The sequence below is a fragment of the Salmo salar genome, chromosome 22 (assembly GCF_965601325.2).
Source record: "Salmo salar chromosome 22, fSalSal1, whole genome shotgun sequence".
NCBI lineage: Eukaryota > Metazoa > Chordata > Actinopteri > Salmoniformes > Salmonidae > Salmo > Salmo salar.
Window position 1 is genome coordinate 21,254,053 of NC_138312.1, and position 18,283 is coordinate 21,272,335.

Consider the following 18,283-nt stretch of genomic DNA (forward strand, 5'->3'; position numbering starts at 1 on the left):
CGTCTGCTAAATGACTATAAGAGAATGAAGAATGTGCTACAGAAAGAACCTAAACTATTTGAATCCAAAGAGAATAATACATATCTTTCACCTGGCAAAGTGGCAAGGTTAATCTGATCTGCATTCCATTGAAAACCAGTAAAAGACCATTAAAAACCGGACACAGAGTGGAGGTGTAGCCTAATGATTTAAAGCTGTAGAGACTAAAGAAAGATTGACTGAATTCCCTCCTCATTGGTATCAATTTATTGAAATGCAATTAAACCTCCTAAGAATGTGGTTTTTAAACATTAGTTCTGGTCAAAGTCAATATTATCCGTGCTTTAGTTTACTGTGTTTTTAAATACCATGTCAGTAGTTGACGAACGGAGCACTAGGACCCTGTAATAGGTGTAGCAGGATATCCCTCTGGACTCCGTAGGGAAACCGGACGCATGCGCTCATTTTACTATCAGCACCTCTCGATCGCTACAGCACGCGGAGTGGGATAAAATGTAACAAAACGTTGTACCTGCTTAAAGGAGCCGTGGTCTGTGTGGTACCACCAACCAACTCACCGCGTATTCAAAGAAAACCTCCATTGCTTGGACCTTGAACGGAACATATTCAAAGTGGTTTTATAAAGAAGGAACTGAGAAACGATTTTAACAAGTGGATACTGTAGGTTAGTGGTACTTTGGCAGACGCCGAAGAGATATATATAAAAGAGATTACTCGGCAAGGAAGATGAGAAAAACAATACCTGCAAATTAGGACCAGCTGCCCAGGACTTCTACAGAAGTGGTCCATCGGACAAGAATGGCTTGATTTGTTTTGCGTGAATGATGGGCATATTTTGACAGCAGCACTCATGCTTCACGGAAAGAAAAAGAAAGTTTGCTGCGTCTGATTTGGATATTATATTCGGAGACACGTTGTGTTGTCTATATTTCTATAATTCTGCGAGACCACCTGTTTGGTGTCGGATATTCATCATGTCCAAAGTGATCCAAAAGAAGAATCACTGGACCACTAAAGTTAACGAGTGCGCGGTCCTCAAAGACGCTCGCGGTGACTTAAATGTGCAATTACTCGGTGGTGCGGAGAACGGAGAGTTCGCTTACATCGGACAAGTTAACGATGCCACCGTGGTTTACAAAAATGGAAAATTAACAGAAGGGGCGTTGATATTGGAAGTAGAGAACCTCTCGATCTCTGGGTTGCCTCTGTATGATGTACAGACAGTGATAAAGAATTGCAATGGTCCCATCAGATTGAAAACGGTCAGACAAGGTAAGAGATGACACGGATGCAGCAGCAGAGCGTCCCAGAGCGCCTCATTCGTCCACACTGAGTGATGTATGAAAGTGGACAAGGCACTAAAATCTTATGTAATAAATATGTACTAAATCATTTCCCACTTTTCAGAATCCCATTCAAGGTTTTAGTTCCGTCAGATATATACATACTCATACATTGTGAGTGATTTATGTATGTTGAATTGCCCTTTTCCCCTTAAAACAACACCCACATGCCTTGCATTTCAGCAGTTAAATTACTTATGATTGGAGTGTACCAAATCGACGCTGTAGGTGCTATCTTGGCTGTTGCCTACTCATTAGGCCTAAGGCACTTACTGAGAGTTGACTACATCCCAACCTCTGCTCATACCATAGCAGGAAGATGACAACATTAACAAAAGCATACAAACAGCAGCTCTGGCCAGTGTGAACTGTTCATGGTCAACTTGACTCATCCCGGCCTTGTAGTTTGACACTAAGCCAATGTGACACAAACCCAGTGTGTCTGGCAGGCTTGTATGAATACTCAGAGCTATGATTTAGTGCCTGTGCCACTCTGGGATCGGACTGATTTTAAAACGTTTCTTTGTGGTTGAAAGAGGGGGAGAAAAATCACTAAAATATCTGTTTTTCCACTTCTATTTGTTTATAAACTGAGCACATAGGCCTACTTCATTGGCCCAAATCAAGAGCCACTTGATGGGCAACCTGTGGACTACCTATTTTCTTGTCATTTTCATACAACAAATTCCCGAGTCAACACACAGGCCATGCCGCATGGTTCTAGTTTTGGTTGATGAATCCCCTCTGTCTAGGCTAATAGGAAGAATGTGGCCATCCTGCCCATGTTCATAATGACTTGAGACAATATCAGGAAGCTGGCCAATCAGCTCCCACTCCAGTCTCATTTCCAGATCCTGTTTGGAGGGATGGAGGAGGGGATGCCGTGGCGATACAGTCACATGACCATATGCCATTTCAGGTTTTAAAAATGCATGCTGTCTAGAAAATGTTCTCCCTAATCAGGCTTAATTGGGAAAATATGTTTGGCAACAACGGCCATCTGTAGCTTATGTTCAGTTTAAATTTCCTAATTTAGCTCAAATTAATGTTTATTTTACCTTTTATTTAACTAGGCAAGTCAGTGAAGAACAAATTCTTATTTACAATGACGGCCTAGGAACAGTGGGTTAACTGCCTTGTTCAGGGGCAGAACTACAGATTTTTACCTTGTCAGCTCGGGGATTCGACCTAGCAACCTTTCGGTTACTGGCCCAACCACTAGGTTACCTGCCGTGTCTGTCATTTTCACAGTTTGATGAATGCGAAGGCAAAAGGCGGTGCTGATTAGGCTATTATCCATCAGGTGTTGAACATTTCTGCATCCTCACTCAAGTTCAGGGTACAGGCCGGGCATAGCATGTTTTTGGTGCTAATTGTGGCTTTTTAACGGCCAACAGTCTATGCTTTTGTACAGGGATTGATTACAGTACACACAGTACTGAGCTGCCACCGGGTGCCACATGCCATTATGTGGCCATGCTGCTGTATTGACACAGTCGGTAGCTCTGGGAGAGTCATTCACTGGATTATGTAATATGTGCGTAGTTTCGACATGCATTCCCACACTCCCTGCTTTGTTGAAAGGACTCCTGCTGCATATCATAAAGAGAGAGACATGTCTTTGATTGACATTTCCTATTTAATACATTTTGTCTCAGTCTGTTTGGTATCTAGTCTGAACACTAAACTGTTTTTGAGGGAACTTGGTTGCAGATTATTATCATGTTCAAAATTATGATTAAAAAAAAATCTATACGGGTGGCTCTATCCTGGTCTACATTTCCTCTACCCTGCCCCACACACACACACACACACACACACACACACACACACACACACACACACACACACACACACACACACACACACACACACACACACACACACACACACACACACAGGCTTTAACATGGAAGCGGATTAGTATACCTCAAGGCTCCCATAGTTAATGGACCCATGTGTCATTTAGCAAGTCCTTGTGTGTGTTTGCTGTGGGATCAGTGTATGGCGCTCCATGGGGCTGGGCCGATCAGACCAGGCAGCATGAAACACAGCATCAAGGTCAGGGGTCAGTGAGGAGGTATTTAGTGTCTGGATCACATCAGAGCACAGCATAACTCCATGTGATGCTGTTAATCCCCTCCTAATATACTACACTGGGCTGACTGAGTCAGTTATTCAGCCAGGGATCAGTCCGAAGGAAAGGCAAAGACAAATTCAGTTAATTTACAGGGGTATTCAAGTTTAAGTTTCACCAACATGATGTGTGGCTAGCCTGATACACTTCACAAGCTCAGCAGATTTAAACTCTGTTGTAAATCCAAAAGGAAAAAGTTAAACTTTTAAAAAATTGTGGTGGGAGTATAGCTAGCTGGTCCTGTGGCTCAGATTTATGGCAGTGTGGGTGGTAGGTCGAGAATCTCTCTTTCAGTGGGTGTGTATTCATGGATGCCAAGGGAAGCCAGGCTTCCCCAAAAAAATGTACCAAGAAAAAAACGAAACTTTTTAATATCTCTGTTTCATAATTTACCTTTAATTCGCAAGAGGCTGAATAGAATATACAGTGAGGGGAAAAAAGTATTTGATCCCCTGCTGATTTTGTACGTTTGCCCACTGACAAAGAAATGATCAGTCTATAATTTTAATGGTAGGTTTATTTGAACAGTGAGAGACAGAATAACCACAAAAATCCAGAAAAACGCATGTCAAAAATGTTATAAATTGATTTGCATTTTAATGAGGGAAATAAGTATTTGACCCCTCTGCAAAACATGACTTAGTACTTAGTGGCAAAACCCTTGTTGGAAATCAGAGGTCAGACGTTTCTTGTAGTTGGCCACCAGGTTTGCACACATCTCAGGAGGGATTTTGTCCCACTCCTCTTTGCAGATCTTCTCCAAGTCATTAAGGTTTCGAGGCTGACGTTTGGCAACTCGAACCTTCAGTTCCCTCCACAGATTTCCTATGGGATTAAGGTCTGGAGACTGGCTAGGCCACTCCAGGACCTTAATGTGCTTCTTCTTGAGCCACTCCTTTGTTGCCTTGGCTGTGTGTTTTGGGTCATTGTCATGCTGGAATACCCATCCACGACCCATTTTCAATGCCCTGGCTGAGGGAAGGATGTTCTCACCCAAGATTTGACGGTACATGGGCCCCGTCCATCGTCCCTTTGATGCGGTGAAGTTGTCATGTCCGCTTAGCAGAAAAACACCCCCAAAGCATAATGTTTCCACCTCCATGTTTGACGGTGGGGGTGGTGTTCTTGGGGTCATAGGCAGCATTCCTCCTCCTCCAAACACGGCGAGTTGAGTTGATGCCAAAGAGCTCCATTTTGGTCTCATCTGACCACAGCACTTTCACCCAGTTGTTCTCTGAATCATTCAGATGTTCATTGGCAAACTTCAGACAGGCATGTATATGTATTCTTGAGCAGGGGGACCTTGCGGGCGCTGCAGGATTTCAGTCCTTCACGGCGTAGTGTGTTACCAATTGTTTTCTTGGTGACTATGGTCCCAGCTGCCTTGAGATCATTGACAAGATCCTCCCGTGTAGTTCTGGGCTGATTCCTCGCCGTTCTCATGATCATTGCAACTCCACGAGCCCCAGGCCGAGGGAGATTGACAGTTCTTTTGTGTTTCTTCCATTTGCGAATAATCGCACCAACTGTTGTCACCTTCTCACCAAGCTGCTTGCCGATGGTCTTGTAGCCCATTCCAGCCTTGTGTAGGTCTACAATGTTGTCCCTGACAACATTGGAGAGCTCTTTTGTCTTGGCCATGGTGGAGAGTTTGGAATCTGATTGATTGCTTCTGTGGACAGGTGTCTTTTATAGAGGTAACAAACTGAGATTAGGAGCACTCCCTTTAAGAGCGTGCTCCTAATCTCAGCTCGTTACCTGTATAAAAGACCCCTGGGAGCCAGAAATCTTTCTGATTGAGAGGGGGTCAAATACTTATTTCCCCCATTAAAATGCAAATCAATTTAAAACATTTGACATGCATTTTTCTGGATTTAAATAACCGTTTAAATAAACCTACCATTAAAATTATAGACTGATCATTTCTTTGTCAGTGGGCAAACGTACAAAATCAGCAGGGGATCAAATACTTTTGTATATATACAGTGAGGGGAAAAAAGTATGTGGACACCCCTTCATATTAATGGATTTAGCTATTTCTGCACACACAACCATGCAATCATTGGCAGTAGAATGGTCTTATTGAAGAGCTTAGTAGTGACTTTCAACGTGGCACCGTCATAGGATGGCACCTTTCCAACAAGTCAGTTCATCAAATGTCTGTCCTGCTAGAGCTGCCCCGGTTAACTGTAAGTGCTGTAATTGTAAAATGGAAATGTCTAGGAGCAACAGTGGCTCAGCCGTAAAGTGGTAGGCCCCACAAGCTCACAGAACGGGACCGCCGAGTGCTAATGCGTAAAAATTGTCTGTCCTCAGTTGCAACACTCACTACCGAGTTCCAAACTGCCTCTGGAAGCAATGCCAGCACAATCACTGTTCATCTGAAGCTTCATGAAATGGGTTTCCTTGGCCCAGCAGCCGCACACAAGCCTAAGATCACCATGCTCAATGTCAAGCGTCGGCTGGAGTGGTGTAAATCTCGCCGCCATTGGAAACGCGTTCTCTGGAGTGATGAATCATGCTTCACCATCTGGCAGTCTGACGGATGAATCTGAGTTTGGCGGAAGCCAGGACAAAGTTACCTGCATAGTGCCAACTGTAACGTTTGGTGAAAGAGGAATAATGGTGTGGGGCTGTTTTTCATGGTTTGGGCGAGGTCCCTTAGTTCCAGTGAAGCGAAATCTTGACGCTACAGCATACAATGACATTCTAGATGATTATGTGCTTCCAACTTTGTGGAAACAATATGGGGAAGGCCCTTTCCTCTTTCAGCATGACAATGCCCCTGTGCCTTATTTTTATTTAACTAGGCACAAAGCGAGGTCCATACAGAAATAGTTTGTCGAGATCGGTGTGGAAGAACTTGACTGACCCCGACCCCTTTGAACACCTTTGAGATTAATTGGAACGCTGACTGTGGGCCAGGCCTAATCGCCCAACATCAGTGCCCGACCTCACTAATGCTCTTGTGGCTGAATGGAAGCAAGTCCCCACAGCAATGTTCCAACATCTAGTGGAAAGCCTTCCTAGAAGAGTGGAGGCTGTTAAAGCAGCAAAGGGGGAACTTATACTAATGGCCATGATTTTGGAATGAGATGTTCGGCAAGCAGGTGACCACACTTTTGGTTATGTAGTGTATCTCGCCGGAGAAAGCATCTTAGCGAGCGAAACAGTGCCTCTGTATGTGTAGCCCATCTATCTGATGCTGTCTGGTCAAAAAGAGTATGACATTGTTGCCGCCCGTAGCATTGAATGCAAAGGAAGCCAGCAGGCATTTGGCTTCCCTTTTATAAAAAAAAAAAAATCAGCATAAGCAATGTGTTTTCCCACCAGAGATGTTTCCATCAAATTGACTTGTTGCAGATTAAAAGCTGTGCGTGATGACGTAGTGCACATAAAAACACATTCATCTTATGTAATGGATTAAAACAAATAAAAGTTGAATGGGTTTCCATCACATTTTCAACTCTACTGATGGTTTTCTAACAGAAAATGTTGAGTTTATAGTGTGCCCACTCTGGTATTGACACATGCACTCTAGCCAACCGTGCACTCTAGCCAACTCTATCTGTGCGCTGTTGGCTAGAGCACATGTACAGCCTATTGGCCCTTTCCTAAATTAGTCATGGATGGAGATGGGGATTTGGACTTGTGGTTTTACTTAATTCTCCATACTGGCCAATGATTATAACAGCGATTCTGATCCAACCAGAAATTAATTCATTGTGCCCCTGGCCTGTGAGGATGGAAGTTCAATATGTAGCTAGATGTAGAACGCTATTGTTAACTAGCTGACTCATGGTTGCCCATGAAAGGAAGTTAGCCAGGTAGCCTACGACACAGACAATCACAACCACGGACAGCCACATCATATTTAGCTTATGTTGATTGGACTATATTGTTTTTGGTATCTTTTAGTTGTCACTGTATTAAACTAAGCATAGGGGATTTGATTATGTGGAATAGTGGAGGCGGGTCCTGTTTTCTTTGCGATTTGCGGTAACTCTCCGGTGTTCTAAATCAATAGTTGTTTAGGGGTCCGAAAATGTTGGAAACATGAACTTGCTTGACCATGCTGTAGGTCATATAACTGTTTGTTACATGCAATATGCTTTGTGGTCTTCACCGGACAGAGGTTGCTCTATGTTTTTTTGATGAAACAAGGGTGTGGTTGAATTTATTCTGCTACGGTATCTTCTTATTGTCTCTGCCTTTAGGCCTATATATCACTGTGTCAAGGCATATGAACTAACAGGTTATAGAGCAAACAACGTAATTATCACAACACAGGTTGTAATATAGCTTTTTTAATTCTGGCTTGGCTTCACCAGTGATTAAAAAAACATTTTATATATATTTTTTAACCTACACGTTGCTACTGCTCTCCTTCTGTCTTTGCATGTGGAAGCATTTATTTCCTTTTCCTCTGTGTGAACCCCCACAGCCCCCCCATCTTTGTATTCACTGACACAGTCGACCAGCTCAACTTCCCCCGCACAATGTGTTCAGACACAATCTCTGGGTTTAATTTACCTATGTTAGTTACAAAGGAAGTGGGCAAACAGTGAATGGGGTCTCAGCTGTGCTTCAGGCTCTTTCTGCCTGCCTGTCTGGATGGAAGGTGTTGTATCCTTCAGATCCATTGTAATTGTGAACCCATGATGTTTAGAACTCCTGTCAACAGCCTCTTCGTCATCATGGTCATTCCTCAAGGAGGATACAGTCGGTGACATTCTTTAATTTCTCCAATTCCCCCCCCCCCCCCCCCTTGATTTCCTGTCAGACGATGAAGTCACACACGTCTTGTTGAGTGGCTGAGATTTAGAGCTTCTAGATATTTCTCCCAGTTCTCAGTCTTCGCTTCCCATCTCTTTAACACATCCCAAGCAGTGGATCATTTGACAAATCTACTCATAAGGCCTCTGCTTATTCCCACATTGTCAATGTGGCTGTCATATTAGCATAATCCCATATCTGGGAGGTGTTTCTCAGGCACAGTCGTGTGCAGTATCACAGTGTGTATGGCGTCTAATGGCTGAGGGGTGTGGGTATGAGCTTACTGTGAAGCCTTTGACTGCTATGGTAAGTTTGATTTAAATCCGTCCCATTGCAGTGACATCAGAAGGGAATTGCATTCCACAGTCATTCTGCAATCCCACACAGTGTTCATTAGAAGGTTCAGTTGACCATTATACAAAGTTGTGTTCTTCACATCCAACGCTTGCAGGAATCTGATCATCATTGCATTTGATTTGATCAGCCTGGAGCTGAGCGGGGCAGAGGGTGACGCATGCTGACGTGCCAAAGCCCTGTCTCAGTTTTGCTGTTGTTTACGCAAATTAGACGCAGTATTGCTCCAACGGGCATACTGCTACCAGGAAGTCAATTTATAAGAGCAGAAGTAGATGTTAATAGTCTTGGCGGCATAGAAGTCAAGAATCTTCCATGTTCAAATGAAATACTAATAATCAGGAGGCCATACACTCACACATACCTTATCTCTGCTATTGTCATAAAATATGAAAACATAGCTTAGGAATCAAAAATATTAATTTGCTTTGATTATTTTTAGTCAGTCTATCCTCCGTTCTCTGGAGATGCTTTTTTTCTTTACCTTTTTAATTATGCTTAGACCAGACCAGTGCCCTGGGGTCCGATTACACATCTCATTAGCTTCTGCTGGTGCCCCCCCATCTCTCTCACACACACACATTTCTTGGGGATTTGAGGACAGGCCGTCCTGATTTAAGAGGATTATATAGACATGGTTGTGTTTTCCACAATAGCCAGCAAGACTGCACACACGCACTCTCTGGGGTCGTGTGTTTCTGTTTGGTCTGGAAGCCCAAGGCATGGCATACACACCAGAGGAATCCCCAGTGTGCACTGCTCTAGCATGCTGTTCTATTCTTCTTCATCAGCCCAGTCTCCATCTTCTCTTTTGCTCCTCCGTTCTCTCTCTCAATCATTTATCTTCTCTCTCTTTGTCATCTGAGTGTGTGAATTGTGGAGCCTCTCGATGACGGGGTTGGTCTCAGATGTCTGTGAACTAACTTGGGCTGACTTGGCAGAACCCTTCTCCCCATGTTAACTCTTGACAAGAAGCTGTACTATAAGGACCTTCATGGGAGTTATGGATTAGTGTGTGTCACATGGCATTGCAGTAAGTACCATTTTCAGTAGTGACACTTGGTGGGCCGACGAAAGAAACACATTTGGATAACGAGAACCAGATTGGATGCAAATGTGTGTGTGTTTTACACCGAACTATGATTTACATCTACCATCTGTGTTTCTGGTGTCTGTTCAGGATATGTTTTGATGATTCATGTTTGTAAAAATCCTGCATTAGCATGCTCTCAGAGCACATTTGACATTTAATCACCACCCAAATGTCATTCATTAATTGTTATTCATTTAGACCCTCATTAGTCACTATGAATTACCTAGAGAAACATGAATATGTGGGGGGGGCTTCAGGAGTTTACTCCAAATCGCTCATCTGGAAATGTCAGCTGCTGTGATTGACCAGCATTTGGTTTCCTTGATGGAGAAAGCATGTGGCTGTTAGCTGGAAACTGCTATTATCTAATGCTCCAAAATGGTGGTGTTTAACAACAGGGTGTCATGTACTGCTATGTCATCATCTGTACAGGTGGGCTACATCTATTTGCTCAGCAATATGTGGTGGTAGTATAGTGCCAAATGCCATAGCCATGGTGATATACAGTGCAGGGCAGAACGTTTCTCTGTAGCAGACCTTTAAACATGTCCTGTCCTGATCCCTTCATCCACACCTAGGACTTGCTGGGCACAGAGATTACAACCAGACTCAGCATGTTATCAACACCTTCATAATGACTCCTAGTTCAGACTGCACACACTGGCGTTGCACTGGTGGACCCCTGTAGACACACGCTGGTCCGCTCTTTCACATCATCAACATCATACCTTGTAGCTCACGTGTGTGTGTGTGTGTGTGTGTGTGTGTGTGTGTATACTGTTCACGGTCCTCCCAACGGCAGCAATCTGCATAGACTTTTAGAAAGCTCTGTTCTTCTGTCCTTCCTAGCATGGCCAGATAGTTAGCAGCAGCTCTGTAGTGCTGTGATCTGATTGGCAGTGATGGTGGACGTCTGTTTCCGTGACGACTCCCAATGGAAGCGGAGCAGTGGAGGAGCGGCTCAGATGCCACGGGTCAGGGCCAGAGGCGTCCCCAATGTGACATGTGCTGTTCACTCTGTCGCCATCGATCAATCGCTCCTCTCCCTCAGCCAGGCACGCCAGGAAAATAGTCCCCCTCAACAATTTGCTCCCTGCCCTGTCATGGCGTGGGCGGGCCAGCCAGAACATGCCCCCCACACACAGGCATACACATTTCCTTTTTTAACATAGCTGTTGGTGCCATTGGCCATGACTGTTTCCACACGGTCCTTTTCCCTTTGCCTAAAAAAACATATTGAATTAGGTGAAACGTTGTCTTACTTGGAGACTCTGTTCTCCCTAATAGAACAGGGGCCTCCTCCTTCACAGTACAGTACCTCGCCCTACACACACCCCTATGGAAACAATGATGTTATGACTATGACGAGTTAATTTACATGCCTTTATTTATGCTTAGTTTCTCCCTGACTAACCAGCAGAGAGACTGACAAGCTGAATTGAACAAACTGTTTGAAGCGGATGCTTGTGGCCAGTTGCAGGCTATTCTGAACCCTTTAATGTGGAGATTTGTATTTAGCTGTGTTAGTTAAAATGTTAATGCACAAAGTGGTGATCTTTTGGCTCGCTTTGGAATTGCATCATCACTTTAAGTGCCACACAGCCAGCATCAAACTCTGAGGGTTCAGATATACGCACACACACACACACACACACACACACACACACACACACACACACACACACCACTGCTCTCATTATCTCTATCACTCTGCAGTGGAATGCTTTATTTATGTATTGGAGGACGTAGGGTTGTACTACAATAGCAGATTTTCCATGGTAAAAAATAACACGAATTTGACTAAACGATATGGTCCTATTAAAAACCTACTTTATGTAAATTGTGGGGTGCTATAACTTTTCAAAATAAACACGTGACTCTAGATGACAACATAATGCTGTTTGTTTCTAACATTAGTGCTGTTTTCCTCCTTCAATCTGCTTTGTTGTTGTTTTTGTTGTTTCCTTGCAATGATACACCTACAGGTCTCTGCTCTCTGTCAGCCACAGGTTTTTACAGGGACTTGCCTATTTTTAATGTTGTCCTAAGGTTTGGTTTTGGTTCTGCTTCTCATGGTGTGGATTAGTGGTGAGACTATTGCTACACTGTGTCTGCTAGCAGTAATTGTGATGAAGGCATAGGAAAGTGATTATCCACAGCATTGACTTGTTCGTCTTAAAGGGATACTGCGAGATTCTGGCAATTAAGTTTTTCTACTTAACCAGAGTCGGATGAACTCTTGGATGCCATCTGTATGTCTCTGTGTGCAGCAATGATGAAGTCTACAGGTACGGTAGCATATGCTAACGTTAGGCTTGGGCGGTATCCAGATTGTCTTACCTTCATACCGACCTTGTGCCATTCCGGGTTGTTTGGTAATATCGGCACTGAACACAAGGGGCTATATTTTCAAACCCCACTGAGCCTTTTGTAATTCGAAGGTTGGCAATGCTAACAAGTACATGTAAAATCCCATAGACAATGCTAACTAATGCATTGCAAACATTTTTATAGTCTCTGACCTATTTTCAGGACCGACATCCCAGCTCATGAAGTTATAAGTAACAAAACAAATGCTACTCAGTTTGCTCACAGCAAGGCTCTTGCTCCAGGAGGGGATTCTCTGCTGTTACCGGCAAGTGAAGCTTGATTTTGGAAGAAGCTAAACACTTAGCTAGATAGCTTACTAGCTACTAAATTAGCAAACCAAATGAGCAACTGCAGAACATTTAGCACATTTTACACAGTTAACTTAATAGTTATAAGATCTAACTGGAAAACATTTGGTTGTGAATTCCATACTGTAAGGAAAGATGTATTCCTGGTCATACAAAAGTATGTGGACACCCCTTCAAATGGCAAGAATGGCGCCGACAGAGATGGTCGCCTTTCTTCAGGTCCTTAGAAAACTATGCAGTTATTTTTTTTTTTTTATGTATTATTTCTTACATTGTTAGCCCAGAAAATCTCACATGTTATTACATACAGCCGGGAAGAACTATTGGATATAAAAGCGATGTCAACTTACCATCATTACGACCAGGAATCCGTCTTTCCTGAAGTGGATCCTTTGTTCGGACCTCCACCCTGGACATGCGATCTTGTCCCAGAGGCTGACCAAAAACAACACGGTCGCCGCAGGAGAGGCGGACAGAACGGCCTACTGGTCAGACTCAGAAGGCGAGGACATCATCCACCGCTTCCGAGCATATTACTCGCCAATATCCAATCTCTAGGTAACAAGGTGGACGAAATTAGGGCACGAGTTGCCTTCGAGAGACATCAGAGATTGTAACATTCTCTGTTTCACGGAAACATGGCTCACTCGGGATATGTTATCAGAGTCGGTACAGCCACCTGGTTTCTTCACGCATCGCGCCGACAGAAACAAGCATCTTTCTGGTAAGAAGAAGGGTAGGGGTGTATGCCTTGTGATTACACCATGAATCGTTAATCATAACAACATACAGGAACTCAAGTCTTTTTGTTCACCCAACCTAGAATTCCTTACAATCAAATGCCGACCGCATTATCTTCCAAGAGAATTCTCTTCGATTATAGTCACAGCTGTGTATATCCTCCCCCTCCCCCCAAGCAGATCCCTCGTCGGCCCTGAAAGAACTTCACTGCACTCTATATGAACTGGAAACCATACATCCTTTGGCTGCATTTATTGTAGCTGGGGATTTTAACAAAGCTAACCTAAGAACCATACATAATTAATTCTATCACCATATCAAATGCGCGACAAGAGCTGGTAGCTTTCTGGATCATTGCTACTCAAACTTCCGTGATGCATTCAAAGCCCTCCCCCACCCTGCTTTCGGCTAATCTGTCCGTGACTCCATTTTGTTGCTCCCAGCCTATTGACAGAAACTAAAACGGGAAATGCCGGTGCTCAGGTCAATACAACGCTGGTCTGACCATTCGGATACCACGCTTCAAGATTGCTTCGATCTCGTGGACTGGGATATGTTCCGGATAGCCTCAGACAATAACATTGATGTATACGCTGACTTGGTGAGCGAGTTAATTAGCAAGTGCATTGGAGATGTCGTACCCTCGGTGACCATTAAAACCTTCCCTAACCAGAAACCATGGATTGATGGCAGTATTCACGTGAACCACCGCTTTTAATCATGGCAAGGCGACCAGAAACGCGACCGAATACAAACAGTGCAGCTATTCCCTTCGCAAGGCAATCAAACAAGCAAAGCGTCAGTAGAGAGACAAAGTAGAGTCGCAATTCAACGGCTCAAACACGAGACGTATGTGGCAGGGTCTACAGGCAATCACCGATTACAAAAAGAAAACCAGTCCCGTTGCGGACACCAACGTCTTGCTCCCAGACAAACAAAACAACTTCTTTGCTCGCTTTGAGGACATTACAGTGCCACTAACACAGCCCACTACCAAAGCCTGTGGGCTCTCCTTCTCCATGGCCAATGTGAGTAAAACATTTAAACGTGTTAACCCTCGCAAGGCTGCCGGCCCAGACGGCATCCCTAGCTGCATCCTCAGAGCATGCGCAGACCAGCTGGCTGGTGTATTTACGGACATATTCAACCAATCCCTATCCCAGCTTCAACCAATACCGACATCCCAGCTCATGAAGTTATAAGTAACAAAAAAAATGCTACTCACAGTTTGCTCACAGCAAGGCTCTTGATCAAGGAGGGGGTGTGTCTGCAAATACTCGCAGACACACCAAGAAAGTGAGGGTAACTGAACTAAATGACTATGGTTCCATTGCACTCACTTCTGCCATCATGAAGTGCTTTGAGAGACTAGTCAAGGACCATATCACCTCCACCCTACCTGATACCCTAAACCCACTCCCACTCTTTGCTTACTGCCCCAATAGGTCCACTGACGATGCAATCGCCATCACACTGCCCTATCCCATCTGGACAAGAGAAATACCGATGTAAGAATGCTGTTCATTGACTATAGCTCAGCAGTTAACACCATACCAGTGTGCCCCCGGTGATGCGTTGGGCAGACCGCACCACCCACTGGAGTGCCCTGGGGTTGCAGACGGTGCAGTTGCCGTACCAGGCGGTGATATAGCCCAACAGATGCTCTCAATGGTGCATCTGTAACATTTTGTGAGGGTCTTATGGACCAAGCCGAATTTCTTCAGCCTCCTTTTTCACCACACGGTCTGTGTGGGTGGACCATTTCAGATTGTCAGTGATGTGTATGCCGAGGAACTTTTCCACTGCGGCCCGTCGATGTTGATGGGGGCATGCTCCTTCTGTTGTGTCTTGAATTCCACGATCAGCTCCTTTGTTTTGTTGACAGGGAGGAGGGGGCTGAGAGTGCACCCTTGTGGGGCCCCTGTGTTGAGTATTTGCATGGTGGAGGTGTTCTTGCCTATCTTCACCACCTGTGGGAGGCCTGTCTGAATGTCCAGGATGCAGTTGCACAGGGCGGGGTTCAGAACCGGGCCCCCGAGCTTAATGATGAGCTTGGAGGGTTCAATGTTGTTGAAGGCTGAGCTGTAGTCAATGAGCAGCATTATTTCATAGGTATTACTCTTGTCCAGATGGGATAGGGCAGTACGATGGCATTGCGTCTTCCTTGGATCTATTGCGGCAGTATACAAATTGCAGTGGTCTAGGGTGTCGGGTAAGGTGGTGGTGATTTGATCCTCATCTAGCCTCTCAAAGCAAAAGTGAGTGCTAAGGGGCGATTAGTCATTTAGTTCAGTTACCTTCGCTTTCTTGGTTACAGGAACAATGGTGGACATCTTGAAGCAAGTGGGGACAACAGACTGGGATAGGGAGAGATTGAATATGTTCGTTAAAATACTCCAGCCAGCTGGTCTGTGTGTGCTCTGAGGACGTGGCTAGGAAAGCCATCAAGGCCGGCGGCCTTGCGAGGGTTAACACGTCTTACATGAAATGAGACACGAGTGGTGGTGGTCAGCGGCACTGGGTTTAGCTTGTCTGGGAGCAAGATGTCTGTGTCCGCAACATGGCTGGTTTTCCCTTTATTATTCATGATTGGCTGGAGTCCCTTTCACATATGTCTTGTGTCTGAGCTGTTGAATTGCGACCCCCACTTTCTCTGTTTTGACGTTTTGCCTGTTTGATTGCTTTTCGGAAGGTATAACTGGATTGTTTTGTACTCACCCATATTCCCAGTCAGCTTGCCATGGTTAAATGCGGTGGTTCGCGCTTTCAGGTTTGCGCGAATGCAGTTTTAATCATCACAGTGTAAACAACATCCCATATACACTTCCTGATGCACTCAGTCACCGTGTCAGTGTATACAACCCAAAATATTTCTCAGTCCGTATGGTCAAAACAATCTTGAAGCATGGATTCCGATTGTTCAGACCAGTGTTGAACAGTCCTTACCACTTCATGTTTGAGTTTCTGCCTATAGGAAGGAGCAGGATGGAGGCATGATCTAACTTGCTGAAGGGAGGGCTTGGCAGGGCCTTGTAGCCTTCCTGTAAGCAAGAGTAGCAATGGTCGAGAGTTTGAAGAGCGAGCAGCGCAGGTGATGTTGATTAAAACTTTGGTTGCGTTTTCCTATGATTTACTTTAATGAAGTCCCCAACTACAATAAATGTGACCTAAGGATATGCGGTTTCCAGTTTGCACAAAGTCCAGTGTAGTTCCTTGAGAGCCGTCGGTGTATCGGCTTGAGGGGGAATATACACGGCTGTGATGATGACCGAAGAGATTTCTCTCGGTAGGTAATGTGGTCGGTATTTGATTGTGAGGTATTCTAGGTTGGGTGAACAAAAGGACTTGAGTTCCTCTACATTACCTTAATCACTCCATGAGTAGTTAATCATGAAATATACACCTTCATCTATCTTATTCCCAGAGAGTTCTTTATTCCTGTCTGCACGGTGTACTGAGAAACCAGCTGGCTGTATGGACTGGGACAGTATATCCAGAGAGGACCATTATTCTGTGAAGAGGAGTATGTTACAGTCCCTGATGTCTCTCTGGAAGGAGGTTTTCTCCCTGAGCTCGTCTACATTATTGTCCAGGTACTGAACACTAGCGAGTAATGTACTCTGAAGCAGTGGGTGGTAAATCGGAGTCCACCCCGATTGATCTCTTCTCCAGTTTCTGGGATAAGTGGAATTGCCTTGGGGGGTACAAACAAAGGATCCCAGTCAGGAAAGTTGTATTTCTGGTCGCAATGCTGGTGAGTTCCTGCCTCTCTAATATCCAAAAGTTATTTCAGGCTGTATATAATAATGCAAAGGAGGTTCTGAGCTAATAAGGTGAGAAATAACCCCCAAAACGATAAAACTGCTAAGTTGCTTAGGAGCCATGAACAGGGTGACCATGCCTATCGGCGCCATCTTGCAAAGAGAATACATCTCGTTGTTGGAGTCTGTAATTGGATCTCTTAGCCAAGAACATCATCTAACGGTGATATGCAGCATCTGCAAGCCTTTTCATACTGTCCTCTCTCCCTGCCCAGCTCGGAAGCAAGTGATGACCCCACTCAACACACTTACACAAGAGGTGACAGCTCCTATACCTGTGATTGTATTGCCCCAATCTGTGTAATACTATATGGAGAATAGGCTCTCTGATGGTAAATAGTTATTGGTAATAAGAGGAAAGACTAAGTGAATCCAGACGGACGGTACTCTCTGTCCACAGGCTGAAACTGGGCTTCTTTAAAATCTCATCAATTAAGGAAGAAATCTAATTTCCCTCCTGGCCTCTTACAGCAGTACTGGCACTGGCAGTCTCTCTGCTTTTTTTCACAGGATTTGATTATAATTCTTTCTGATGTGAATGGTCTGATAAGGAGAGATGAGTGGAGCGGGTTTGCCTCGCCTAAACCCCATTTTGCCTCTCCTACTTGTGTACTGACTCAGTGCAGTACCTGTCTACACTTTCTCTCATTGCCACACTGACTCTACAGTAATGGTGAAGGACATCATACAGTATTCTGGGCTGGTTTGATGGAGGCATGTCATGCTCAAGCTCCATTACTCACATACCATGCATAGAGTTCTCAGATCTCCCCTTGGAGTGTGTTTGAAGTTACACTGTAGTTCGGCAAGCTACGGTGAACCTGTAACCCCTCCTCTTCTTTTAAGGAAATGTGTAATCTACTAAAAACAGCTGAATAATGTAAATGAGGAAGACAAGGAAAGTCTCTCTCACTGCTCTTAACTGATCCTCACCTCACTTCCCTTCTTCTTCCCCTTCCTCTCGTTATTGTCTCCTCTCTGTCTCTCAGGCCCTTTCAGGGGTGAGCTCCATTTCCTGTGTGTCACTTCCTGAACCCTTTGTTTGGCTACCTTTTGTCCATCCTCCACTGCTCTCTCTTTTCCGTTGGTTGACATTTGAATGCTTTGACATTTCAGACGGTTATGCCTTTTTAATAGGGTGGGGGTTGGTTATGGAAAATGAGTCCCAACTCCTGTGATATTAAAGCAGCACCTTGTGGCTGTAGGCTATCGAGGGGAACAGGTCAAAGCAGTGCCTTCTCACTGAAAACAAACAGACAAATGAGAAGGCGCCAACTGATTGACTGACTGCGTAGTACATTAGTGATGGGGGGGGGGGGAATCGGTAGTTACATATCGGG

General features: G+C 44.5%; 1 protein-coding gene across 11 annotated transcripts in view; it reads left to right on the forward strand.

Annotated features, from left to right (window-relative positions):
* Positions 1 to 440: 440 nt before the first annotated feature.
* Positions 441 to 18,283, forward strand: part of LOC106583030 (membrane-associated guanylate kinase, WW and PDZ domain-containing protein 1) — a 205,866-nt gene continuing 188,023 nt past the window's right edge. For 7 of the 11 annotated variants that reach the window (XM_014166774.3, XM_014166775.3, XM_045705606.2 and 4 more), the window contains exon 1: positions 442 to 1,272. In XM_014166774.3, the coding sequence (XP_014022249.1) occupies positions 975 to 1,272 (298 nt within the window). In that variant the 5' untranslated portion in view covers positions 442 to 974. Of the gene's footprint in view, positions 1,273 to 18,283 lie in introns of all 11 variants that reach the window. The other 4 variants (XM_014166771.3, XM_014166772.3, XM_014166773.3 and 1 more) reach the window with 2 other exon arrangements.